The sequence below is a fragment of the Octopus sinensis genome, linkage group LG2 (assembly GCF_006345805.1).
Source record: "Octopus sinensis linkage group LG2, ASM634580v1, whole genome shotgun sequence".
Lineage (NCBI taxonomy): Eukaryota > Metazoa > Mollusca > Cephalopoda > Octopoda > Octopodidae > Octopus > Octopus sinensis.
In genome coordinates this window covers 187,604,724-187,631,689 of record NC_042998.1, presented here as the reverse complement: position 1 = coordinate 187,631,689, position 26,966 = coordinate 187,604,724, and the positions used below count along the sequence as shown (strand labels likewise).

Below are 26,966 nucleotides of genomic sequence, written 5' to 3'. Positions count from 1 at the left end.
GAGGTAAGTCATAATAACAAATTAAAATGTGGAAGAAGCTTTGCAGTTCTCTTGGAGGTCGATATAGAATAGTTTCTTCAGTTAGTTTCACTCTAAGCAATTTAAGACTCTTCCATCAGTATGCTCATTACTCTAAAAACAGTTTTCCATTATATGATCATTATGTATCGAAACAAAGCGATAAAACCATATTTTCTCTCTCATCGGGGGCCGGCAAGTGCGCTATTGCCGTGGTCAGAGTTTCGGGTCCGAACACTGAACAAGCTGTGCGGCTCCTTACAAATCAACTACCTTTGCCGAGACGTGCCTCTGTTGCTAAAATATTTGATCCCTACACTCGTAATCCAATCGATCGTGGAATTCTTCTTTGGTTTCCAAGTGAGTTGTTGACATTCTATAATGCCTTTGTTTTTTTTATTATCTTTTACGTGACTTACGCAACTTTATAGTCAGTAGGGGTTGTTTCCTAATATACTAACACGCCGAAACTATTCAAAAATAGAACGAAAATTCCAAATATAAATGACAATATGAGCATAGTTATTAAAAAATCACTATTATAAAGGATATTTTTATATAAATTGTATATAACGGCTAGAACGTTATTGTTATGTCCTACATACCCTTAAAAAAACGAGATGGTCACCAGATTGTCTTTGATTATAATAATAATAAAATAATGAAATTATTGTATACAGTGCTCAGGTGCACCACAACTTGTCAAAAGTGCGTATAAAGCATGTGCAGTAATGTACAAATGTCTGGGAAGCGAACAGTGCATGAGTCAAATACATATTTGCGTGTGTATGGAGGGGAGAAAATCAGGTGTAGTGTTGACGAATCTCAGGAAGCATGGAAGTTTTGAAGAATGCAGTGCTTCGACAACTAACAACTGATGCCGGCAGTTTGTTCCATGCTTCAGCAACTCTTAGCGTGAAAAAATGTTTTCGAAAATCATGGGAGTTGTGCTGTTTTCTGACTTTGTAAACATGTCCACGGGTGTTAGACAGGTGGAGTTTGGAAAGGTGCTCAAAGTTATTGTTAGTAAGATGGTTAATAATTTTATGGGTGTCTGCCAAGTCAGCTGCCAGACATCGGAGTTTCAATGTATCCATGCCCAGGGTAGTAAAGCATTCAGAATATGGCAAATGCCTGATGGAGGGCATGCACGTCACTGAACGGTTTCCAGACGATTAATATCCTGGGCAAGATAGGGGTTCCAGACCGGTGATGCAAATTCCAGGTGAGGCCATATATGTAACTTGGAAGATTATGGAATTGCTGTTTTTTTTTTATTGATTGATGGCATAATGATGATAATGAAATCAGAGGCACTTCATTATCATTATGAATTCAACGGAGTGTCTCTATAATTGCTTGATATGTTAGAAATAGCAGTCAAATCTCCACAAAATATACCCTACTGTCTTTAAAAAATGGAAATAAGACATTAGATAAAGTAACCTGGAATTTCCTCTAACTGAAAAAAAAAAAAAACAATGATTGTGGAGCTGCTTACTCAGGCTGACCTGGAACCAGAAAGTTTTCCAATGCAAGTGTGGATTAGTGAGAACTCTCCATCATCATCATCATCATCATCGTTTAACGTCCGTTTTCCATGCTAGCATGGGTTGGACGGCTCAACTGGGGTCTGGGAAGCCAGGAGGCTGCATTAGACTCCAGTCTGATCTGGCAGTGTTTCTACTGCTGGATGCCCTTCCTAACGCCAACTACTCCGAGAGTGTAGTGGGTGCTTTTTATGTGCCACCTGCACAGGTGCCAGACGAGGCTGGCGAACGGCCACGATTGGATGGTGCGTTTTACGTACCACCGGCACGGAGGCCAGTTGGGGCGGCGCTGGCAACGGCCACGTTCGGATGGTTCTCTTATGTGCCACCGGCACTGGTATCACGGGTACAATTTCCATTGATGTTGAACAATTTCGATTTTGATTTTCACTTGCCTCAACAGGTCTTCAAAAGTAGGGTTTGTGTCACAAGAAGGAAAGGTATGCATAAGTGGGCTGGCTATGTCCCAGGTAGAGGCCACGGGTTATGGTCTCACTTGTCCTGCAGGGTCTTCCCACGCACAGCATACTTCCAAAGGTCTCGGTCTCTGGTCATTTTCTCGGTTAGACCTAAAGTTCGAAGGTCGTTCTTCACCACCTCGTCCCAGGTTTTCCTGTGTCTATTATTTTTGTCAGCTGTTCACCCAAAAGGACTGACTTTGTAGATGTTCTGAATTTCACAATAGCAAAGCAATGCAAAACATTCTCAAGAGTGAAAAATAAACAATTAAAAGAATATTAGTGAACAAACTTTTAAAATTCTACTTATGACTGAAGTTTTATGTGTAAAATTCCAGCTCAATAAAAATAGCAGAATATAAACATATAATGTAGGTATTATAAAATAGTATATTTGTTTTACTATGTACTATGAAATATGAATATTTTTTGTGAAATTAGAACCAAGAAGTTTTACCGGAGAAGACTCTGCAGAATTTCACATTCATGGGGGACTTGCAGTAATCCAAGCATTGCTTTCATCATTGGCCAAAGTTCCTGGTTTAAGGCCTGCCGAGGCTGGTGAATTTACTAAACGGTAAGTAATGACTTAGAATCTAAATGTTTATGAAATGGTTTCATTTTATTTGTGATATATAAGTTTACAAATTGTCTAATTAGGCACAGGAGTGGCTGTGTGGTAAGTAGCTTGCTTACCAACCACATGGTTCCGGGTTCAGTCCCACTGCGTGGCATCTTGGGCAAGTGTCTTCTGCTATAACTTCGGGCCGACCAATGCCTTGTGAGTGGATTTGGTAGATGGAAACTGAAAGAAGCCTGTCGTATATATGTATATATATATATATATGTATGTGTGTGTATGTGTTTGTGTGTCTGCGTTTGTCCCCCTAACATTGCTTGACAACCGATGCTGGTGTGTTTACGTCCCCGTCACTTAGCGGTTTGGCAAAAGAAACCGATAGAATAAGTACTGGGCTTACAAAGAATAAGTCCCGGGGTCAAGTTGCTCGACTAAAGGCGGTGCTCCAGCATGGCCGCAGTCAAATGACTGAAACAAGTAAAAGAGTAATTAGGACACTGAATATTATATGTAGTTGAGTGAATGTTTAAATATCTAGGATGAGTTACTGTTATTTCAGTAATAGGTTTTGACTATTAATCTCACATTTAGAGCTGAACAATGTTTTAGTATTTACATCTAAATTCATTATAAATATCATTATCATTTTAACTCTAGTTTCTCAACATCAACATCAGTGGAATTTGTATCTGTGATACCAGTGCCAGTGGCACGTAGGAGAACCATCCGAACGTGGCCGTAGCCAGTGCCGCCCTGACTGGCTTCCGTGCTGGTGGCACGTAAAAAGCACCATCCGATCGTGGCCGTTTGCCAGCTTCGCCTGGTCTCCGTGCCGGTGGCATGTAAAAAGCACCATCCGATCGTGGCCGTTTGCCAGCTTCGTCTGGTCTCCGTGCCGGTGGCATGTAAAAAGCACCAACCGATCGTGGCCGTTTGCCAGCCTCGTCTGGCACCTGTGTCGGTGGCACGCAAAAAGCACCCACTACACTCACGGAGTGGTTGGCGTTAGGAAGGGCATCCTGCTGTAGAAACACTGCCAGATCAGACTGGGCCTGGTGCAGCCTTCTGGCTTCCCAGACCCCAGTTGAACCATCCAACCCATGCTAGCATGGAAAGCGGACATTAAACGATGATGATGATAATGATGATTTCCTAATTAACCATGGAATTACATGTATGGAGAAAGAAAATAATTTTGCTAATTGTTGTTTTTGATTGTCTAATTATACAGAGCTTTTTTAAATGGTAAACTTGACCTGACAGAAGTCGAGGGATTATCAGATTTACTGCATGCTGAAACGGAAGTGCAGCACCAACAGGCATTACTGCAGATGGAGGGACAATTAAGTAAATTGTATCAAAACTGGAAATCAATTCTCTTAAAGGTAAATTCTTGGTAAATCTTACCAAAAATTTGTAGCCTCTTTTGTAACATTTAAAGTCCTTGTACTCAAAGAACTCTCCTACTGACTACAAGTAAAGAATAATTGATATTCATAGAACAGCTGACTAATAAAAGAACTTTTTAAAAATGTTTAACCCTTTAGTATTCGCATTATTCTGCCAAAATTAACCCATTTTTATCCAAATTGTTTTGAACTAATCATGCATTATCTTGTAGCTATGAGATTTTAATGAGGTAGTTGTTAATTTTTAAGATGATATTGTAGGGTTGGTGTGAGAGACCAGATCTGGCCAGTTTGAACATAAAACAGGCAGAATACTTTTGGCCAGATATGGCCGGTTTAAATGCTAAAGGGTTAAGAATCTGTTCAACCTGCAGATTAATTTTTAGAGCTTTTGTTTTTCTCTACAACAACACCATTTTCTTTATTTCTTTAGTGTGCTGCCAATGTTGAGGCTTACATAGACTTCAGTGAAGATGACAATATTGAAGATTATGTACTTCAAGAAGGTGAGCAAATCTTTACCAACTTTTCAGTTGTAGTTTTGGTCTCATATCTCTAATCATTGTTTAGAGGGTTCGTTGGACACAGTGTGAGATGACTGTTGTTATCGTTAGGCCTGACTCATCGTAAAGTCAATACCACCATGACTGATATCCAATCTACAGTGGAGAAGGCTAGCCACTGGATTTGGTTAAAAAGAGATGATGAGCGATGGTTAGAAGAATATTGAGCTTTATTTGATAACCAGCTGATCTAGCAAGCGGAGCCTCATATCAGTGAGGGGGGCCGGTGTGCATTGATGCCGTCGAGAGGTAGGCCCCGAAACGGTGTGCATTCTCTCCTGATGACCCCATACACTTGCTGGCTTCCAGTATGTGGAGTTTTTGACTGGTAGCACTTGCATGTGCAAGTTGTTTGCAAGACATCTATGCTTGCTCAGTACAGGTAAAACAGAAGTTTTAATTTTTAAGCTGCTGTTGACAGTAATGATAATGATGATGATGCATTATATCCTGAATATTCTTGGGAGCAACAAAATCTTTGATATCTTTCTAAATGTTTCTCAGTGTTGTAGTTAAAGCATTGATATTAATAGTAAATGTGGAGGACTCGTAAAATAAATGTTGTAGAGAAATTGCTGATATTTACAATTAAAAAATGTTTGATCCAACAAAGTGGCAATGATCATAAGATGTTTAAAAATAGAAATTAAGTCCAAGAAAGTCTGGGAGAAATTTGAAATTAAAGATATTAGTATGTTTAGATTGTAAACTATCATAACCAAAACAACATATACAGTAAGATTGTATGCATTCATGTCATTATCATCATCATCATCATCATCGTTTAACGTCCGCTTTCCATGCTAGCATGGGTTGGACAATTTTGACTGAGGTCTGGCAAACCAGATGGCTGCACCAGGCTCCAATCTTGATCTGGCAGAGTTTCTATAGCTGGATGCCCTTCCTAACGCTAACCACTCCAAGAGTGTAGTTAAGTTAAGTTAAGTTAATTTTTTGGCTCAAAAAGCAAAAAGGAAGGCCATGTAGGGGGACATGGAGTTATGTACAGGGAGTGTGTTCATGCAAAGAGTTCAGGCCATTTCTGGTCAAGAGAGACTTTTTCTGGTCAAGAGAGACTTTTCTGGTCAAGTGAGTGCTTTTACGTGCCACCGGCATGGGGGCCAGTCAGGCAGTACTGGCAACGACCTCGCTTGAATCTTTTTACACATATCACTGGCAGAGGTGCCAGTAAGGCGATGCTGGTAACGATCACGCTCGAATGGTGCCTTTTATGTGCCACCAGCACAGAAGCCAGTTAGCCGCTCTGGCAATGATCACGCTCGCATGGTGCTCTTAGCACCCTACTAGCACGGGGCACAAGTGCCAGTAAGGTGACACTGGTAACGATCACACTCGAATGGTGCCTGTATATATTAATTATAAATAATTAAATAAATAAAATATAATCAATATCATGTATGCATTCTTGTGTATATTAATTTGATTAAGTCTTCTTTTTAAAAAATATTTGTGTATTTATAAAATTTCAGCTGAAGAAAAAATCAAACAAGTTATTTTTGAAATCAAAGAACATCTAAAGGACAGTCGGCGTGGAGAGCTTCTTCGAAATGGAATTCAAGTTGCTCTTTTGGGAGAAACTAATGTTGGAAAAAGCAGTTTACTTAATTGTATATGTGAGTACTTTGTGGTATTTCATAGTTGGTGTTGTGATTGTTGTTGTTGTTTAGTCCCTGGGTCAACTCTCATTTAGCAAACCTATAACCAAAGACGGTCCTCCTGTGATCTCTCTCTGCCTTTGTAAGGGTATGACTAAGATTACATTATTGAATGTGTCGTTTTAGATAGAAGAATGTTAGCATGGAAAACGGACGCTAAATGATGATGATGAATTTGAGGTAAATTTGGCTGCTATTTCTAGCTGGTTGAGAAATGATAGGGATGTAGTGTCAGATTTAGACCTAAGCTAAACAAGTTACAGTTAAGGACCTGACAATCCACTGGGAGTGACAAAATAATTTTTATCAAGGAAGTCTCCAAGTTATATATTGTGTAGGACCTCCCCAAGTATAAACCTACTACTCCTTATCAGTTTACTAGCAGTATCACCCGGCGTTGCTTGGGTTTGTTTTGACCCTTTAGAATTGAAATTTTTGAAAAGTAAAAATTTTGCATTATGTAGCTTGTTATTCTCTTTAAGTGAACATTTTTCTGGTTGAAATACACCGAAAAATGGTGACACAGCAGTCAAAAAATCGTAAAAAATAGGGATTTTCATAGAAAAAAAAGCACCTTTTTGATGTAAATAATTTTTGGTGTTAACATAGTCCAATTTGAATTTTTTCTTCTATGAAAGGAAGAGCAAGCCTTCTTCTATCATACTCTCAATTTTGGTCAGTTTGCGCCGCAGGGTCTCGGAGGAGATAGTGTTAGTTGAAGGCTACCAAACCAGCTATACACAGACAACGTCAGCTTTATATAGAGAGATTATATTCTCCCCAGAGCGAGTATTATTTAATTGAATATAATATATGTCACTGTATTAGCCAATGCACTTTGAATTCTGAGAAAATTCGTCAGGATTCTGTTTTTGTGTGACTCATCACCCACATTGGGTCCAATTTCTTCAGCCCTACAATAACTCCTATTCTCAGTTTTTCCTCCCCAGAACATCAACCCTCTTGAATCTTCACCTTGCTTGTGTCTTTCCTGCAGATGTTAACATGCAACAGATTCAATGAAATATTATGGCATCACCTTCACTGCCCCATTCTCCAGTAAATGTGTGTGTGTGAGAGAGAGAGAGAGAGTGTGTGTGAGAGAGAGAGTGAGTGTGTGTGTGAGAGAGAGTGAGTGTGTGTGTGAGAGAGAGTGAGTATGTGTGAGAGAGTGAGTATGTGTGTGAGAGAGAGAGAGAGTGAGTGTGAGAGAGAGAGTGAGTGTGTGGGAGAGAGAGTGTATGTGAGAGAGAGAGTGAGTGTGTGTGTGAGAGAGAGAGTGAGTGTGTGTGTGAGAGAGAGTGAGTGTGTGTGAGAGAGAGAGTGAGTGTGTGTGAGAGAGAGAGAGTGAGTGTGTGTGAGAGAGAGTGAGTGTGTGTGTGTGTGAGAGAGAGAGAGAGAGTGTGTGTGTGTGTGAGAGAGAGTGTGAAAGAGAGAGTGAGTGTGAGAGAAAGAGAGTGAGTGTGTGTGAGAGAGAGAGAGAGTGAATGAGTGTATGTGTGAGAGATAGAGAATGAGTGTGTGTGTGTGTGTGTATGTGTGTATATATGTGTGTGTACTTTAAAAAGAGAAAAAGCTTATTCAACCAAACTGGCTCAGCAAGCTGCTTGCAAGCAAAATTTGAAGTCCCCGTCATTCCACTGTGTATAATAAATTTGACCTACTAAAAATATAGTACCTTTCACCAGTAAATGCTTGTTGTTTGATTGACATTTCTTTCACATTGCCAGGTCAACGACCTGCAGCCATTGTGTCTCCTGTAGCAGGCACCACTCGTGATGTAATAGATTCTTTTCATAACATTGGAGGTTATCCTGTATTATTCTGTGATACTGCTGGCATGAGAGAGACAACAGATGCCATTGAACTGGAAGGGGTTCAAAGAGCCATTGAAAGGTTTGTCCAAAAGATTATTTCTTAACAACTGCAATGGATAATCGAGAATAGTATATTCTTTTTTAATGGACAGAGCGGCTAACCTGCTTCCGTGCCAGTGGCACTTAAAGGGCACCATTCGAGTGTGATCGTTACCAGCGTTGCCTTTCTGGCACTTGTGCCCGTGCTAGTAGGGTGCCAAGAGCACCATCCGAGCGTGATCGTTGCCAGAGCAGCCAACTGGCTTCTGTACCAGTGGCACGTAAAAGGGCACCATTCGAGCGTGATCATTACCAACGTCGCCTTACTGGCACCTGTGCTGGTGGCATGTGTAAAAGGATTTGAGCAAGGTCATTGCCAGTACTGCCTGACTGGCCCCTGTGCCGGTGGCATGTAAAAAGCACCCACTACACTCTCGGAGTGGTTGGCTGTAGAAACTCTGCCAAATCAAGACTGGAGCCTGGTGCAGCCATCTGATTTGCCAGACCTCAGTCAAAATCGTCCAACCCACGCTAGCATGGAAAGCGGACGTTAAACAATGATGATGATGATGATGATGAATGGCTTGGTCAGAGAAGGAAAGTGATTGGCCATGACCTTTTGCAGAGGACCTCTGTGACTGGTGTAAGGAAGGAAATTATCTTCAGACTAGAGACATTTTCAAAAGACTTACAAGAGATTGGACCTGGCTAAAGGCACCCAAGAATTAGATGGTGATGTTAAATGGGGTGACAGATGAAGTTTACCATCAAAAAACAAGAATTATCCTAGTGACAGGCTCTCACTGCCATCACTGTCTTCCAATTTCTCAAACTCTGCTTGCGAAGACCTGTTGAGGCAAGTAAAATCGAAATCTATCAAAAATCAATGGAAATTGTTGTTGTGATGCCAGTGCCGGTGGCATGTAAAAGAACCATCTGAATGTAGCCGTTGCCAGCGCCGCCTCGACTGGCCTCCATGCTGGTGGCACGTAAAAAGCACCAACCAAAAATGTTCGTTGCCAGCCTCGCCTGGCACCTGTGCTGGTGGCAAGTAAAATGCACCCACTACACTCATGGAGTGGTTGGTGTTAGGAAGGGCATCCAGCTGTAGAAACACTGTCAGATCAGACTGGGCCTGGTGCAGCCTCCTGGCTTCCCGGACCCCGGTCGAACCGTCCAACCCATGCCAGCATGGAAAGCGGACGTTAAACGATGATGATGATGGTTTTGGGTTCAATCTCACTGTGTTGCACTTAGGGCAAGTCTTCTACTTTAACCCTAAGCTAAGCCTTGTGTGTAGATTTGTTAGATGGAAACTGAAAGAAGCCCATGTGTGTGTGTGTATTTATATACATTTATCTTTTACTTATGTCACTCATTGGGCTATGACCATACTGGGGCACCACTTTGAAGGGTTTAGTTGAACAAATTGATCTTAGTACTTATTCTATCAGCCTCTTTTGCTGAATGACTAAGTTATGAGGACATAAACAAACCAACATCAGTTGTCAAGTGGTGATGGAGGACAAACACACACACACACAGATATATATATATATATATATACAATATGATAGGCTTCTTTCAGTTTCCATCTACCAAATTCATACACAGAGCTTTGGTTGGCCTGGGCTATAGTAGAAGGCACTCACCCAAGGTGCCATGCTGTGGACTGAACCAGAACCCAGAACCATGGGGTTGGGAAGTATGCCTGCACCTTGAAAGCAAACTTCTTGTATGTGAGCATGTGTGTGTGCATGTGTATGTGTGTGTGTCCTTGTCTTAATATTGCATGATCATTATAAATGAGCACACAAGTGTCACCAGCATACAAGCAGTGACATTCGTTTCCAGTCTCTTGTAGTGACATGTTCTGTCTTGGGGAAATATTACCTGGCTTGGAAATTCAGCTGACAACAGGAATGGCATACAGCCTTAGAAAATCTGTCTCTACAAATTCCATCTGACCACATAAATGACCACATAGGTGGCGAGCTGGCAGAAACGTTAGCACATCGGGCGAAATACGTAGCCGTATTTCGTCTGCCGTTACGTTCTGAGTTCAAATTCTGCCGAGGTCGACTTTGCCTTTCATCCTTTCGGGGTCGATTAAATAAGTACCAGTAACGCACTGGGGTTGATATAATCGACTTAATCCATTTGTCTGTCCTTGTTTGTCCCCTCTGTGTTTAGCCCCTTATGGGTAGTAAAGAAATAGACCACATAGTAGATGTTAAAATATTGGTTTCAAATTTTGGCACAAGGCCAGCAACTTTTTGGGAGTGGGGCTAGTTGAATACATCAGTCCCAGTGCTCAACAAGCACTTATTTTATCAACCCCGAAAGGATGAAAGGTAAAGTCGACCTCAGCAGAATTTGAACCCACATAAAGACAGACAAAATGCTGCTAAACATTCTGCCCAGCATGCTATTGCTACTGCCAGCTTGCTGCCTTAAGTAGATGTTAAAATATTGATGATAAATTATATTTACTTTCGTGGTAAGACTCAGATCAGATATTTTACAACAACCTTGTTTAAGGTTTCATGATTTAAGATCAATTTAACCCTTTTATCTTTCCAAGATTAATGAAATCATCATCATCATCATCATCGTCGTTTAATGTCCGCTTTCCATCCTAGCATGGGTTGGACGATTTTGACTGAGGTCTGGTAAACCAGATGGCTGCACCAGGCTCTAATCTTGATCTGGCAGAGTTTCTACAGCTGGATGTCTTTCCTAACGCCAACCACTCCGAGAGTGTAGTGGGTGCTTTTTACGTACCACCGACACGGGGGCTAGTCAGGCGGTACTGGCAACGACCTCGCTCGAATCTTTTTAGGCAACGACCTTGCTCGAATCTTTTTAAATAAGTGGCATTAATCCTCCTGAGATAAGAATTTGGCCATTCTTACCTTACCTTCATTCACAATTAAGCATTGTCTCCAAAATTTACTTTTGTAATGATCCTATTGAAATTTCTCTTTTTAGAGTAACTTTCATGCCATTCTTCTTAAGTAGACCAAAACGCTTAAATTATTGGAGGTGCTGCAAATATACTACAGATATTTAGGTCATTGAAACCTTTGTATGTCCCTTAGTTTAGCTTAGTTTGGGTATGTTTTTTTTATTTACTTGTTGCTTGATTTGCTTGTCTTTATTTCAAAGTACACAACAATTTCAGTTAGTTTCATTCTTCCTTTATTCTCTTATCTAGTCTGCTGCCAGTTAAATGGTACAGTTCAAGAATTTGTACCTTCACAGTTACATTGTTCTCTGAGAAACAACACTAAGAAAATGTCTCCAACATTTAAGAAAATCATTAGTGCTGTCGTTATTGTCTCCCCCTCCTCCTTCTCTTCTTCTCCCCCACCCCTCCCCTTCTTCCCTTCTCTTCTTTTTCTTTTTCGCTTTCTCTTCTCAAGATATAACATTAAAAAAATTTATTCCCATTTCCATAAAAAAATTTATTTCCATCTCTTGCTGAACTTTAACTCAATGTTTTGTTTATTTCATGTTTTCAAAACACTATTTCTTCCAAAAACATGTTCTTTAATTCATTTGTGTGCTTTATTGATGTATGTTATTTTTACTATTTCGTTTTTGGATTTGGTTTGCAAGATTCTTTATATGAATTCGTGTGTTGAAGCATATTCTGTTGTGTCTGGGGAGAGTCATTTTCTTTTTGTGCCTTATAATGTAACACACTCATCGGTAAAATTTCCACTTTTTTCTTATTTTTATTTTCCTAAAATTTTTGTTGCATCTTGCAACCTTTTCACTAGTTAAGATGCAACGAAAATTTTGTAAAATAAAAATAAGAAAAAAGTGGAAATATTACCGATGAGTGTGTTACATTATAAGGCACAAAAAGAAATGACTCTCCCAGACACAACAGAATTATTTTTACTATTTTTCTTTCAAAAATGTTAGTTTTTATATTTGTTTGTATTTTTCCTTTTTGTTTTTTGTTGAAAATTAAAGAGATTCTACAAATTCTGTTTCAATATTTGCAGATGTCTTCAGGCCAATGTAATTGTGTTGATGATGGATGCTTCAAAACATTGCCAGATATTATTACAACAGCCTCAAATCCCTTTTAAGGATTATATCCAAGAATATTTACAAGTGATGCTAGATTTCTCAAAATGCACAGCTAGCAGATTAATGTCAACTGACAGCAATATTTCACCCGAAGACACTGAGCATAAAATAGACATTAATAATGTTGTTGTTGTGTTTAACAAAAGCGACTTAGTTGACAAATGTGTGTTGAGTCGGTGGCACAATAGTCACCTTTCACACACGGAACCAACACACTGTTTCTTGTCATGTTTAAATAAAGATGGCCTTCAACAATTTCTGAATATACTGTTGCAAAAAGTAAAAGAAAGGTAATTAGTTTAATTTTTGGACATATATCTATAAATGTGTATTTGTGTGTATGTGTGCGTGCATATGTGTGTGTTTGTGTGCATGCGTAAATTCACACATTCACACATATTTACCTTTCATCTATTTATTGATGTCGACTTTGCTAGGAGTGGTTAATAGATGCAAATTGTTTTTTACATATTGTTTTTAAGTATTTTTACAGTTGCATGATTTCCTCCGACCTACCATGAAGTGGAACTGGAACTTGTTTGCCTCAGTTAATCAGAGTAACATGCTTTCCATTGAATCACAGTATAGTAATAGCTATACTAAAATTTGAACTCATCTCATAACATATGGTCATTTGTCCCTTCACCTTTATTAAGGTGATTAATACATATATATATATATATATATATATATATATATTATATATATATATATATATATATGTATATATATATATGTATATATATATATATGCCTATATATATATATATATAGGCGTAGGAATGGCTGTGTGGTAAGTAGCTTGTTTACGAACCACATGGTTCCGGGTTCAGTCCCACTGCGTGGCTCCTTGGGCAGGTGTCTTCAACTATAGCCTTGGGTCGACCAAAGCCTTGTGAGTGGATTTGGTATACGGAAACTGAAAGAAGCCCGTCGTATATATGTATATATATATGTGTATGTGTGTGTGTGTATATATGTTTGTGTGTCTGTGTTTGTCCTCCCAACATCACTTGGTAACTGATGCTGGTGTGTTTATGTCACCGTAACTTAGCAGTTTGGCAAAAGAAACTGATAGAATAAGTACTAGGCTTACAAAGAATAAGTCCTGGGGTCGATTAGCTCGACTAAAGGCAGTGCTCTATCATGGCCACAGTCAAATGACTGGGACAAGTAAAAGAGTATATATATATTTATTTATTGACTGTCTGACAATGAGTTTGTTCCATGCTTGCCCTATTAGCTGCATGTACTGATTGCATATGTTGCCAAATACTGAAACATATGTAACAATTGGAATAAAGGACTACCAAGTTATGCCTTTGTTCTTTTCTTTTATTATTATTGGATACAGACAGCCTGTGTTTTCAAGCAACGGTGTGAGTTTAATGTGATTAACATTAGAGCTGAGACCTAGGTCGTTTAATTGTCACATATTTCATTGTATTTATATATTTGTCCAGTTCAGTTTTTCCTAAGTCATTAAGAAAACAAGTACTTATACTTTTCCAGTTGGTCATGTCTGATGATTGCTAAATATGTCCCTCCATTTTTTAGCATGAAACTAGTTGGCAGGGATATGTATTGGTGGCAAATCAGCAGAGGAAATGCCCAATGGTAGTTATTTATCTACTTATGTTCTGAGTTAAAATTTCACTCAGATCAACTTTACAGTTCATCCTTGTGAGGTTGATAAAATAGAATGCCAGTCTAGGGTAGTGAGCTAGGAGAATAGTTAGAGCATTAGTTGGGATGCCTTGTGTTAGTTGTTCCAGTTCTTTGCGTTTTGAGTTCAAATCCCTGCTGTTCCTTACATAGGTGGTATTCTTAATTCATTGCCTGGCACTTTGGTTTTCTGTAACCCTTCTGTTACCATATTTCCGTTGGAATATACTGCTTTGTTAAAATGAATTTTGAAAATAATTAGAACTAGGTAAACTAACTTCGTCAGTATTAAGTTGGTGTTTGGGGCTTAAATTTATGTGAAATTTTGATGGAAGTTTTAATTTAGATCACTTTAAAATAGGGAATATACATCCTAGAACTAAGGACAGTTTCAGGCAGGTTGGTATCAAAACGGTTAATAGAGTCCATTCTACCACCAGCATGTAGGCAAGCATATCTTCCTTCCTTCCTGCCTTCCTCCTTCCCCTCCTTCATTCCTCCTTCCTCCCTTCCTTCCTTCCCTCCTTCCTCTTGCCCTTCCTTCTTTCTTTCCTTCCTTCCTTTCTTCCTTCCTACCTTCCTTCCTCCCTTCCTCCCTTCCTACCTTCCTTCCTCCCTTCCTTCCTTCCTTCCTTCCTTCCCTCCTTCTTCCCTCCCTTCCCTCTCTCCATCCCTCCCTTCCTTGCTCCTTCCCTCCCTTCCTTCCCTCCTTCCTTCCTTCCTTCCTCCCTTCCCTCCTCCCTCCCCTGCTCCCTCCCTCCCTCCCATCCTTCTTCATTCCCCCTCCCTCCCCCTCCCTCTCTCCCTGTCTGTCTATCTTGGAGGTTCTGTAAAGAATTATGGGATTGCACTTCCTTCTGATTAAACAATAAAAACATGTTAAGTGTAACAGTATAAAGTAACTTAAAGGAAAATATTTTCTCCCTAAAATATTTCTTATTTCTTTATTGCCCACATGGGGCTAAACATAGAGGGGACAAACAAGGACAGACAAAGGGATTCAGTTGATTGCATCGACCCCAGTGCATAACTGGTACTTAATTTATCGACCCCGTAAAGATGAAAGGCAGTCGGCATCGGTGGGATTTGAACTCAGAACGTAACTGCAGATGAAATACTGCTAAACATTTCGCCCGGCGTGCTAACGTTTCTGCCAGCTCTTACTCCCTAAAATATGTCTTATTTCTTTATTGCCCACAAGGGGCTAAACATAGAGGGGACAAACAAGGACAGACAAAGGGATTAAGTCAATTACATCGCCCCAGTGCATAACTGGTACTTAATTTATCGACCCCGTAAAGATGAAAGGCAAAGTCGACTTCGGCGGAATTTGAACTCAGAACCTAATGGTAGACGAAATACTGCTAAACATTTCGCCCAGCGTGCTAACGTTTCTGCCAGCTTGCCACCTTTATACTCCCTAAAACATTTCTGATTACTTGTAATGTTATAAATTGTATTATGCCTCAAAATTATTTTTCATTTAAACGAAGACTTCATTTCATACTTTACAGGTATGGAGATCCAGAGACCGGAAATGTGAGTTTTACTAAGGAACGTCATCATTCTCATCTAACGAAGAGCTTAACACATTTGGAAACGAGTCTTTTGTGGTTGGACAGAGATGTTGTATTAATGGCAGAATATTTAAGGAAATCAGTGAGGCAGTTTGGGAAAATCCTTGGTGAAATTTCATCAGAAGATATTCTTGATGTCATTTTTAAAGATTTCTGTATTGGAAAGTGAAGTTTATTTTTGGTGAGCAGAGGATAATGATTTTTGAACAATTGACATAACTTGACATGTGAAAAATATTTCTGTATATACAATATCATGAATCCTGATGTGATGATGAGCACAATTTTATATAAATTGTTTTATAAAATATTAAATAAAATATTTTATTATATCATTATATATTATATTAAAAAAAATATTACTAAATTTTCTTAAATTGTTGTTCTTTTTTTTTCATTAAATTTTACACTTACTCCCATCCATCCTTACGTAATGTGGGGTAGCCAGTATCACCTCTGTAGAAAGTGCTAGTCTATTTTCATTTTTTAGTCTTTCAACATTTAACATAAAGCCACTTCCCCATCAAAAGTACTCTCCCCACCTCGTCAAGGGTTGTTTTTTCTTTCCTTTTTTCCTTGTTCTTTTGCTGTCTTGCAAGTTGCTTGGCAACTTCACTAGTGCTAGTGGCATGAAAAAAGCACCCAGTACACACTTTAAAAGGGTATCACAGCTGTAGAAACCATATCAATGATGACCCTGGAGCCTGGCAAAACCCTGCAGTTTGCTGGATCTTGTCAAACTGTCCGACCCATGCCAGCATGGAAAACAGGCATTAAAAGATGGTGATGATTATCAAAAAAAAAAAATTAACTTATGACAAATAACAAAGAATGTTAATTACAGGTTAAATCCTCCTCCCCCTCTTCATCATCATTTATGCCTATTTCTTTGACTTGAAAAAGTCAGTTGGAAGAGACTTTTAGAAGTTGTATTGTTTGGCTGGATGCTCTTCCTGACACCAACCTGTACTTGTTTTCAAATATGGTACTTTATTCCAGTGGATCCCAAATGTCAAACTGATAATTGTCAGAGATAAAGTGTCATCACTGCCCAAGCAGTGCCAATGCAAATTTAAATTTGGTAGATGGAAACTGTGTGGAAGCTTATTGTATCTCTGTGTGTGTGTGTGTATGCGTGTGCACTTGTTTTTGTCCCCCTACTATTTGGCAACAACTATTGGTTTTTTTACATCTGCATAACTCAGAGGTTTTGGCAAAAGGGACCCATTGAATAAGTTGTACTAGAATTGATTTGTTCAACTAAATCTTTCAAAGCAGTGCTCCAGTATGGCCTCAGTCCAATGACTAAAACAAATAAAAATTATCATAATAATAGTAAATTTGGTAGAGTTTGGAGCAGATACTATCAGCTAACTTGTGTATTAGTGAGTTATGACTGTTACCTGAAAACATGACATATGCAATGTTAATTTCTGACTGTGCACAACAAAATTCCATTTTGTTTCAATAAAAATATGAACTATTATAGGAATCATACAATATGGTTTATTTTTATTATAAACATCTTTAATGTCTGCCAAAATAAAGATTCATTGTTGGAAGTATTTTGCACGGATTATTTTGATTTGTGTACTCTCTTGCTTGCTGATATGATATAGTTATTTGAATTTTTAAAAACTCCCATGTGAAAGATCGCTATTGGCGTCGTTGTTTAATATCCGTTTTCCATGCTGGCAGGAGTTGGATGGTTTGACTGGGGGCTGGCAAGCCAGGAGGCTGTACCAGGCTCCAATCTTATCTGGTAATGTTTCTACAGCCGGACGCCCTTCCTAACACCAACCACTCCAAGAGTGTAGTGGGTGCTTTTTATGTGCCACCAGCACGTGAGCCAGTCAGGCAGCACTGGCAATGATCCACGCATGAATGGGGCTTATTGTGTGCCACCAGTACGGGAGCCCATACAACATCTTTAATAGTTGGTGTATTGATGTAATTTTTCATGCAGAATCTCTGGGTTTAATTCACTTATTCCAGAAAATTAAAAAAAAAAGTTGCAGAGGTTTAAAGTTTGATGATTTTTACTCAGTCAGAAAATAGGATTTGGAAGCTGTCATTTTGTGTGTGATGCAGTTGTAAGACGACAAAACAATAATGTTAACATTGTGACAATAGCACATATTTTAAGGATTTAATGAGCAAAAAGTGACCAAAAAAATTAGTAAGCCGCACATATTTTGTTGTTTTAAGCATTCAAGAGATGGGTATTGAAAATGCAACATAAAATATCCAAAAACTGCAACAGATGGATACAAGCAGGATAACACAGTATAGAATATCAGTTTATAAATACTCATAGTTTTTCATAAACAAGAGTTCCAATGTTTAGCTTGTTACTATGGAAACAGGCACCTATATGTCTAGCTCTTGATTAGCTAAAATTACCCCAAATTTGCAAACTTTAAAAGCTATTAACTGTTTATTTATTGATTTGTAGCGAAAATGAATTTCATGTCAATAATTAGCATACAGAACTATATCCATACAGCAAATCTGAAATCAATTGGAACAAAATTGGAGAAATTGAAAAGTGGCAGCCAAATAGAACAGAGAAGACTAGAAAGCAGTTTTATATACGAATCTATCTTTTTGTTGTGGAATGTCATGTTTGAAGCTATTTTTTGTTGTGATAAGAAAACCATCCGAACGTGACCGTAGCCAGTACCGCAACGACTGGCCTCCGTGCTGAGGGCACGTAACAAACACCATCCGAGCGTGGCCGTCCGCCAGCCTCGTCTGGCACCTGTGTCGGTGACACATAAGAAAACACCATCCGAGCGTGGCCGTCAGCCAGCCTCGTCTGGCACCTGTGTCGGTGGCACATAAAAAACACCATCCGAGCGTGGCCGTCTGCCAGCCTCGTCTGGCACCTGTGTCGGTGGCACATAAAATCACCCACTACACTCTCGGAGTGGTTGGCGTTAGGAAGGGCATCCAGCTGTAGAAGCACTGCCAGACCTGACTGGCCTGGTGCAGCCTTCGGGCTTGCCAGACCCCAGTTGAACTGTCCAACCCATGCTAGCATGGAAAGCGGACGTTAAACGATGATGATGATGATGATATGTCATGCTTGTTGAGGCAATGTGACTTGCAGAAAAGACCAATTCTATTTTTGGCAGATATTTAACATCATTACTAGAATAACCATGGAATTTAATTTCATAGTTAAAGGGTTAATAATCCTTATGGAGATTCTAGACAAGCATCTGGTGTTCAGGTCATATTCATTTAATAGGAATATCAAATAATAATAAGCGGAACAATTTAGTGCCCAGTTATTTAACTGATTGAAATGAGAACCCATCATCATCATCGTCATATTCGTTTAGCATCCGCTTTCCATGCTAGCATGGGTTGGACGGTTCAACTGGGGTCTGGGAAGCCAGAAGGCTGCACCAGGCCCAGTCTGATCTGGCAATGTTTCTACGGCTGGATGCCCTTCCTAATGCCAACCACTCCGTGAGTGTAGTGGGTGCTTTTTACGTGCCAGACGAGGCTGGCAAACGGCCACGATCGGATGGTGCTTTTTACGTGCCACCGGCACGGGGGCTGGGAGACAATGTTTGATTGAAAGAAAAGAAAATCTTATTGAAAGTAAAATAAACTTCAAAAACATCCTAGCAAATTAGTTATTCTTATGTTGGGGTGCTATTGAAAATTAATGTAATATATCTGTTCCTCTCTAAATTTCTAATTAATAAGACTGCTGCTGAATTAAACAGTGTTCTTTCTGTTTATAATTAAGCTTTACTTTATGCACACCATTCTTTTTTGGAACTGATGTTACAATTTTTTGAAGTCAAGTGTCTTGGCAATGATTTCAGTGTGATAGGTTAGTAACCCTTTAGTTATTATGCCATGTAAGTGAGATAACTTTTATTATTGTTAATGACAAGTTTCGATGTTGTCAGCATAGTATCAGATTGATCTCAAGTTTCTGATGATTTTGAATCAACATTTCAATGTTGCCCACTTTATATCAGCAGTGGTGTCTCTTGTCTATAATACCATGGGCAAATGTTAATGGAAGTAAGGTAGATGACATGAGACTGCGCTTGAAAGATGTGTTTGCATTATTCTACGAAAATTAATGCTTTTTCATCCACTTTGTTTTGAACTAATCATGCATTATCTTGTAGCTTTGAGATTTTGATGAGGTAGCTGTTAATTTTTAAAACGATATTGTAGGGTTAGTGTGAGAGACCAGATCTGGCCAGTTTGAACATAAAACAGGCAGAATACTTTTGGCCGGATATGGCCAGTTTAAATGCTAAAGGGTTAATAGCGCCTTTTATTACACTACTTGTCTTTTGACATCAGATTAAGTTTCAGAACAGTTTGCAGACCAGTATGATACTATTGGGTTTCAATATGTGATTTCTTTGCTATTGTTTCTGATTGACCACCAGGTAATTGGCATACGATGCAATGATTGACTCTATGCATGCACGCATGTGAGTGTGTGTGAGAGAGAGAGAGAGAGAGAGAGAGAGAGAGAGAGAGAGAGAGAGGAGAGAGAGAGAGAGGGTGGGAGAGAGAGAGAGAAATTGACTATATTTTTTGAGTACAAGAAAAAGATATAAATACTTTCAATAGATCTGAAAAAGATAACTGTTTCAGATATAGTACTCTGCTGAGTCAAATTCATAGTTAGAAAGTAACAAAAGGACCTTTATGAAGTACTGCTCTTTGTACTCAGTTGCTATATTAGCACCATTCACATATGTCTGATTACTGCAATCATCTAGGAGGATGCTTTTTATTCACTATTCCCTTTTAATAAAGGTTTGCAATCTGAGAGCCTGTCTTCTCAGTTTTCAAAAGTGCGAGAGAGAGAGTAGTGGGGGGAAAGTATTAAAAAGGGGGGAATAGGTGGCAGAGAAATAATGAGGGCAATGGGGACAGGAAGGTGAGAAGGAGGAGTAGTGTAGTGGTGGTGATGTGAGTGAGAACATGTCTTATATTAATACACATATAATGTTTTATATAAATATTATTGTAAGATACATAGGTTGTAATAAGGAGCAAGCTATTGTTAGCATATCATCTTTTTGTAGCAAGTTACTAATACAAGGCTGCTAGGTTAGGCAATGAGTGGATTGCTTTTAAGAAATGATGCTCTGTTTTCTTCATTTGGGATACTTGCAACTTTAAAATTTTAATTTTTTAAATGGTAAAATTTATCAAAACTGGCTTTCAGGTAATCCTTATATATACATACATATATATATATATATATATTATATATATATATATATATATATATATATGTACTAGCAGTATTGTCTGGCATTGTTCGGGTTTGTATTGACCTTTAGAATTGGAATTTTTGAAAAGTAAAAATTTTGCATTATGTAGCTTTAAGTGAACATTTTTCTGGTTGAAATACACCGAAAAATGCTGACACAGCAGTCAAAAAATCGTAAAAAATAGGGATTTTCATAGAAAAAAAGCACCTTTTTGATGTAAATAATTTTTGGTGTTAACATGGTCTGATTTGAATTTTTTCTTCTACGGAAGAAAGAGCAAGTTTCTATTCCACTCTCAATTTTGGTCAACTTGTGCCGCAGTGTCTTGGAAGAGATAGTGTTAGTTGAAGGCTACCAAACCTGCCATACACAGACAACTTCAGCTTTATATATATATATATATATATATGTAGTGAATCCAAAAAATACAAAGAAAAAACACAAGGAAAAAGCAAGAATGCGAGGTCGTGGTGACCTCCATGAACATGTTGGACAGCATCCCCATAGATTCCAGGGAGTGCATAGTTTTGGCCCTAGAAATGAGGAAGGAACAAGACTACACACACACACACGCACACACACACACACACCACACACACACACACACACAAAGAAAAATATGAGTTAGAAGTTATGCAACCATCTAAGGGATAAATGTATCTGTAAGCACTACTAGTATATTACCTCACTACGTATAGTCCTAGCTATAAGGTGTACAGTAGTTGGTAATTTAAAGGTAAAACCGTGGTTTAATATATATTGAAAAGAAAAGAAATGGAGCAATAATAAACAATGAGAAGTTGATCATTGCTATTAAAAGGTCATAGTTTAATTAGACACAAAAGTTAGACTAATCTGTCCCAATAAATCTGATCTATGTAAGCTAAGTAAATTAATATTAGATAAATATATCCCTACTATAAAAAATAAAATCACCCTTGTATTATGGTCAAATAACCATGACACCCTTAACTGGTTCTCCAAGATACAGAATAAAAATAGCTATAAGTTCCTACATATAGACACAGGGAACTACTACTCATTAATTAACCCTACAGGTGCAGGAGTGGCTGTGTGGTAAGTAGCTTGCTAACCAACCACATGGTTCCGGGTTCAGTCCCACTGCGTGGCATCTTGGGCAAGTGTCTTCTGCTATAGCCCCGGGCCGACCAATGCCTTGTGAGTAGATTTGGTAGATGGAAACTGAAAGAAGCCTGTTGTATATATGTATATATATATATGTTGTGTTTGTGTGTCTGTGTTTGTCCCCCAAGCATTGTTTGACAACCGATGCTGGCGTGTTTATGTCCCTGTCACTTAGCGGTTTGGCAAAAGAGACCGATAGAATAAGTACTGGGCTTACAAAGAATAAGTCCCGGGGTCGATTTGCTCAACTAAAGGCGGTGCTCCAGCATGGCCGCAGCCAAATGACTGAAACAAGTAGAAGAGAGAGTAAAAAGAGAGAGACAATTCTAAATAGTGAACTAACAATGAGTGAAATTACGGTAATCATAGAAGCTAGGAAATCTATTATAAAATTCGATAACAAATTATGGGTAAGAAAGGATACCTCCAATTACTTCGACATCACTATGGGAGCCCCTGATTCAGGACAAGTATCCGACTTAGTAGGCGTTTACTTATTATCACATTTACATGAAAAATTCCCAGAGATCAGAGGAGGCCTTTACAAAGACGATGCATTATTTATCCTTAAAAACACCTCAAATAGGAGACTAGAACTACTAAAGAAAAAAATATATAAGTTCTTTAAACATTTTGGCTTAACCATCACAATAGAAAAAGAACATAATTCTATTAACTACTTAGATGCCAACTGTAATCTAACCATGGGACTACACAAACCGTACATTAAACCGAATACAAACCTTAAATATATAAATATATAAATGCACCTAGCAACCACCCAAACTTTATAAAAAGAGGACTTGTAGAAAGCATCAGCAAAATAATCTCATATCTCTCATCCAACGAAGATATCTTTAATAAGTATAAGGAATTCTACAACAGGGCATTAGAAAAAACAGGTTATAAGCAAAAAATTAAGTACCTTTACGTGGAACCCTATAAAAATAACCCTAATAACATAAATATTCAAAATTATAATAGGAATAATAGCCAAAATGTCTATTATAATAATCATAAAAAAGTGTTGAACTATTAGGCGCAGGAGTGGCTGTGTGGTAAGTAGCTTGCTAACCAACCACATGGGTCTGGGTTCAGTCCCACTGCGTGGCATCTTGGACAAGTGTCTTCTGCTATAGCCCCGGGCCGACCAATGCCTTGTGAGTGGATTTGGTAGACGGAAACTGAAAGAAGCCTGTTGTATATATGTATATATATATATATATATATATGTAGTGAATCCAAAAAATACAAAGAAAAAACACAAGGAAAAAGCAAGAATGCGAGGTCGTGGTGACCTCCATGAACATGTTGGACAGCATCCCCATAGATTCCAGGGAGTGCATAGTTTTGGCCCTAGAAATGAGGAAGGAACAAGACTACACACACACACACCACACACACACACACACACACACACACACACACAAAGAAAAATATGAGTTAGAAGTTATGCAACCATCTAAGGGATAAATGTATCTGTAAGCACTACTAGTATATTACCTCACTACGTATAGTCCTAGCTATAAGGTGTACAGTAGTTGGTAATTTAAAGGTAAAACCGTGGTTTAATATATATTGAAAAGAAAAGAAATGGAGCAATAATAAACAATGAGAAGTTGATCATTGCTATTAAAAGGTCATAGTTTAATTAGACACAAAAGTTAGACTAATCTGTCCCAATAAATCTGATCTATGTAAGCTAAGTAAATTAATATTAGATAAATATATCCCTACTATAAAAAATAAAATCACCCTTGTATTATGGTCAAATAACCATGACACCCTTAACTGGTTCTCCAAGATACAGAATAAAAATAGCTATAAGTTCCTACATATAGACACAGGGAACTACTACTCATTAATTAACCCTACAGGTGCAGGAGTGGCTGTGTGGTAAGTAGCTTGCTAACCAACCACATGGTTCCGGGTTCAGTCCCACTGCGTGGCATCTTGGGCAAGTGTCTTCTGCTATAGCCCCGGGCCGACCAATGCCTTGTGAGTAGATTTGGTAGATGGAAACTGAAAGAAGCCTGTTGTATATATGTATATATATATATGTGTGTGTTTGTGTGTCTGTGTTTGTCCCCCAAGCATTGTTTGACAACCGATGCTGGCGTGTTTATGTCCCTGTCACTTAGCGGTTTGGCAAAAGAGACCGATAGAATAAGTACTGGGCTTACAAAGAATAAGTCCCGGGGTCGATTTGCTCAACTAAAGGCGGTGCTCCAGCATGGCCGCAGCCAAATGACTGAAACAAGTAGAAGAGAGAGTAAAAAGAGAGAGACAATTCTAAATAGTGAACTAACAATGAGTGAAATTACGGTAATCATAGAAGCTAGGAAATCTATTATAAAATTCGATAACAAATTATGGGTAAGAAAGGATACCTCCAATTACTTCGACATCACTATGGGAGCCCCTGATTCAGGACAAGTATCCGACTTAGTAGGCGTTTACTTATTATCACATTTACATGAAAAATTCCCAGAGATCAGAGGAGGCCTTTACAAAGACGATGCATTATTTATCCTTAAAAACACCTCAAATAGGAGACTAGAACTACTGAAGAAAAAAATATATAAGTTCTTTAAACATTTTGGCTTAACCATCACAATAGAAAAAGAACATAATTCTATTAACTACTTAGATGCCAACTGTAATCTAACCATGGGACTACACAAACCGTACATTAAACCGAATACAAACCTTAAATATATAAATGCACCTAGCAACCACCCAAACTTTATAAAAAGAGGACTTGTAGAAAGCATCAGCAAAATAATCTCATATCTCTCATCCAACGAAGATATCTTTAATAAGTATAAGGAATTCTACAACAGGGCATTAGAAAAAACAGGTTATAAGCAAAAAATTAAGTACCTTTACGTGGAACCCTATAAAAATAACCCTAATAACATAAATATTAAAAATTATAATAGGAATAATAGCCAAAATGTCTATTATAATAATCATAAAAAAGTGTTGAACTATTAGGCGCAGGAGTGGCTGTGTGGTAAGTAGCTTGCTAACCAACCACATGGGTCTGGGTTCAGTCCCACTGCGTGGCATCTTGGACAAGTGTCTTCTGCTATAGCCCCGGGCCGACCAATGCCTTGTGAGTGGATTTGGTAGACGGAAACTGAAAGAAGCCTGTTGTATATATGTATATATATATATATATACAAATTGAGATAGGGGTTGTAAATGCAACCCTCCATGGGATAACATATATCCAATATACTGCTAGTGAAGTACCCAACAAAGTTAATACATAAATGTTAATGATTGCGATGCAATCAATTCATTTACTGTACTATATGGGCAAAGGTAAAATGATTTACCACAAATTACTAATACAAGAAAATGGAGAAATACATCTAAATCAAATATCAATTACCAGATAATACTCAATCACATACTTTATTAAACCACCACATAAGAGACTGTAGGGTTAAACATAAAAAGCAGAACAAATCAGTGTACATAAAGGAATCATCATCATCATCATTTAGCGTCCGTTTTCCATGCTAGCATGGGTTGGACGGTTCAACTGGGGTCTGTGAAGCTGGAAGGCTTCATCAGGCCCAGTCAGATCTGGCAGTGTTTCTACGGCTGGATGCCCTTCCTAACGCCAACCACTCCATGAGTGTAGTGGGTGCTTTTTACGTGCCACCCGCACAGGTGCCAGACAGAGCTGGCAAACGGCCACGAACGGATGGTGTTTTTACGTGTCACCGGCACGGGGCCAGGCGAGACTGGCAACGGACACGAACGGATGGTGCTTCTACGTGCCACCAACACGGGGGCCAGACAGAGCTGGCAAACGGCCACGAAACGGATGGTACATAAAAAAGTGTACATAAAAGAGTAATGTTGTATAATAAGTAGAATATATATAAAAGAGAATATAAATATAAGTAAATATAAATATAAGTATAGATTACATCTTTTATATATATTCTACTTATTATACAACATTACTCTTTTATGTACACTTTTTTATGTACATTCCTTTATGTACACTGATTTGTTCTGCTTTTTATATTTAACCCTACAGTCTCTTATGTGGTGGTTTAATAAAGTATGTGATTGAGTATTATCTGGTAATTGATATTTGATTTAGATGTATTTCTCCATTTTCTTATCTTGTATATATAAATATATATATATATATATATATATGTATGTATGTGTGTGTTTGTGTGTCTGTGTTTGTCCCCCTAGCATTGCTTGACAACCGATGCTGGTGTGTTTACATCCCCGTCACTTAGCGGTTTGGCAAAAGAGACCGATAGAATAAGTACTGGGCTTACAAAAGAATAAGTCCCGGGGTCGAGTTGCTCGATTAAAGGCGGTGCTCCAGCATGGCCGCAGTCTAATGACTGAAACAAGTAAAAGAGAAAAGAGAAAAGAGTAATTTTAAAATATGCTACTTTTATTGGAATCGATCTGGCAACCGTTAACTGACCTGTCCTAAATTATAAAGTGTAGCATTAGATATGACTAATGCTACCTAAGTTCAAAATATTTTGATATCATATAGCTCCATGGGCACCTCACTCAAATTGATCCTGTTAGCACACACACACACACACACACGCACGCACACACACACGCACACAAACACACACACACACATACGCGCACACACACACACACACACACACACACCACACACACACACAATTTCTTAAGAAGAAATTCACTTAAAAAGAAAATATCATTCTGCTTTTGCTTTCTTCTCTTTTCTCTTTTTCACTTGAAAAAGAAAATAAATAACCACACGAGATAACACTATTTTTTTTAAAGACTATTTTTATTCGGCTAGAGATTATTATTATCAACGGCTGAAATGCCTTGTGGTATTTAGTTACGTCTCCATGCGTTCAAAATTAAAATTCCGTTTCAACTGTGAAGCAAAGAAGTCAATTAAATCGAGTAAACTCCCCTAAACTTGTATAGCGAGTATATATATTTCATCAGAATATTTGATTTCATTGAAAGAAACATTTTTTGTACCCTTTTTCTTTCAAATGTAGGTGATTTTATTTTGGCAGCTTCAATATTTTTCCAGTAGAACTTTTTCACCGAATT

The 26,966-nt window shown here is 38.4% G+C and overlaps 1 protein-coding gene across 2 annotated transcripts; it reads left to right on the top strand.

Annotated features, from left to right (window-relative positions):
- On the top strand, nucleotides 1-26,946 carry LOC115227027 (tRNA modification GTPase GTPBP3, mitochondrial-like). 2 transcript variants are annotated; one of them, XM_036500569.1, is made up of 9 exons: nucleotides 1-378; nucleotides 2,468-2,603; nucleotides 3,838-3,991; nucleotides 4,449-4,521; nucleotides 6,069-6,212; nucleotides 7,985-8,150; nucleotides 12,127-12,504; nucleotides 15,394-15,637; nucleotides 26,930-26,946. In XM_036500569.1, the coding sequence occupies exons 1-8, from the start codon at nucleotides 27-29 to the stop codon at nucleotides 15,623-15,625; spliced, it is 1,635 nt and encodes a 544-aa protein (XP_036356462.1). In that variant the 5' UTR covers nucleotides 1-26; the 3' UTR covers nucleotides 15,626-15,637; nucleotides 26,930-26,946. The 2 variants fall into 2 exon arrangements, with proteins under 2 accessions (XP_036356462.1, XP_029653832.1); XM_029797972.2 differs by lacking the exon at nucleotides 26,930-26,946 and having other exon boundaries at nucleotides 2-378; nucleotides 15,394-15,753.
- The last annotated feature ends 20 nt before the right edge of the window (nucleotides 26,947-26,966 follow it).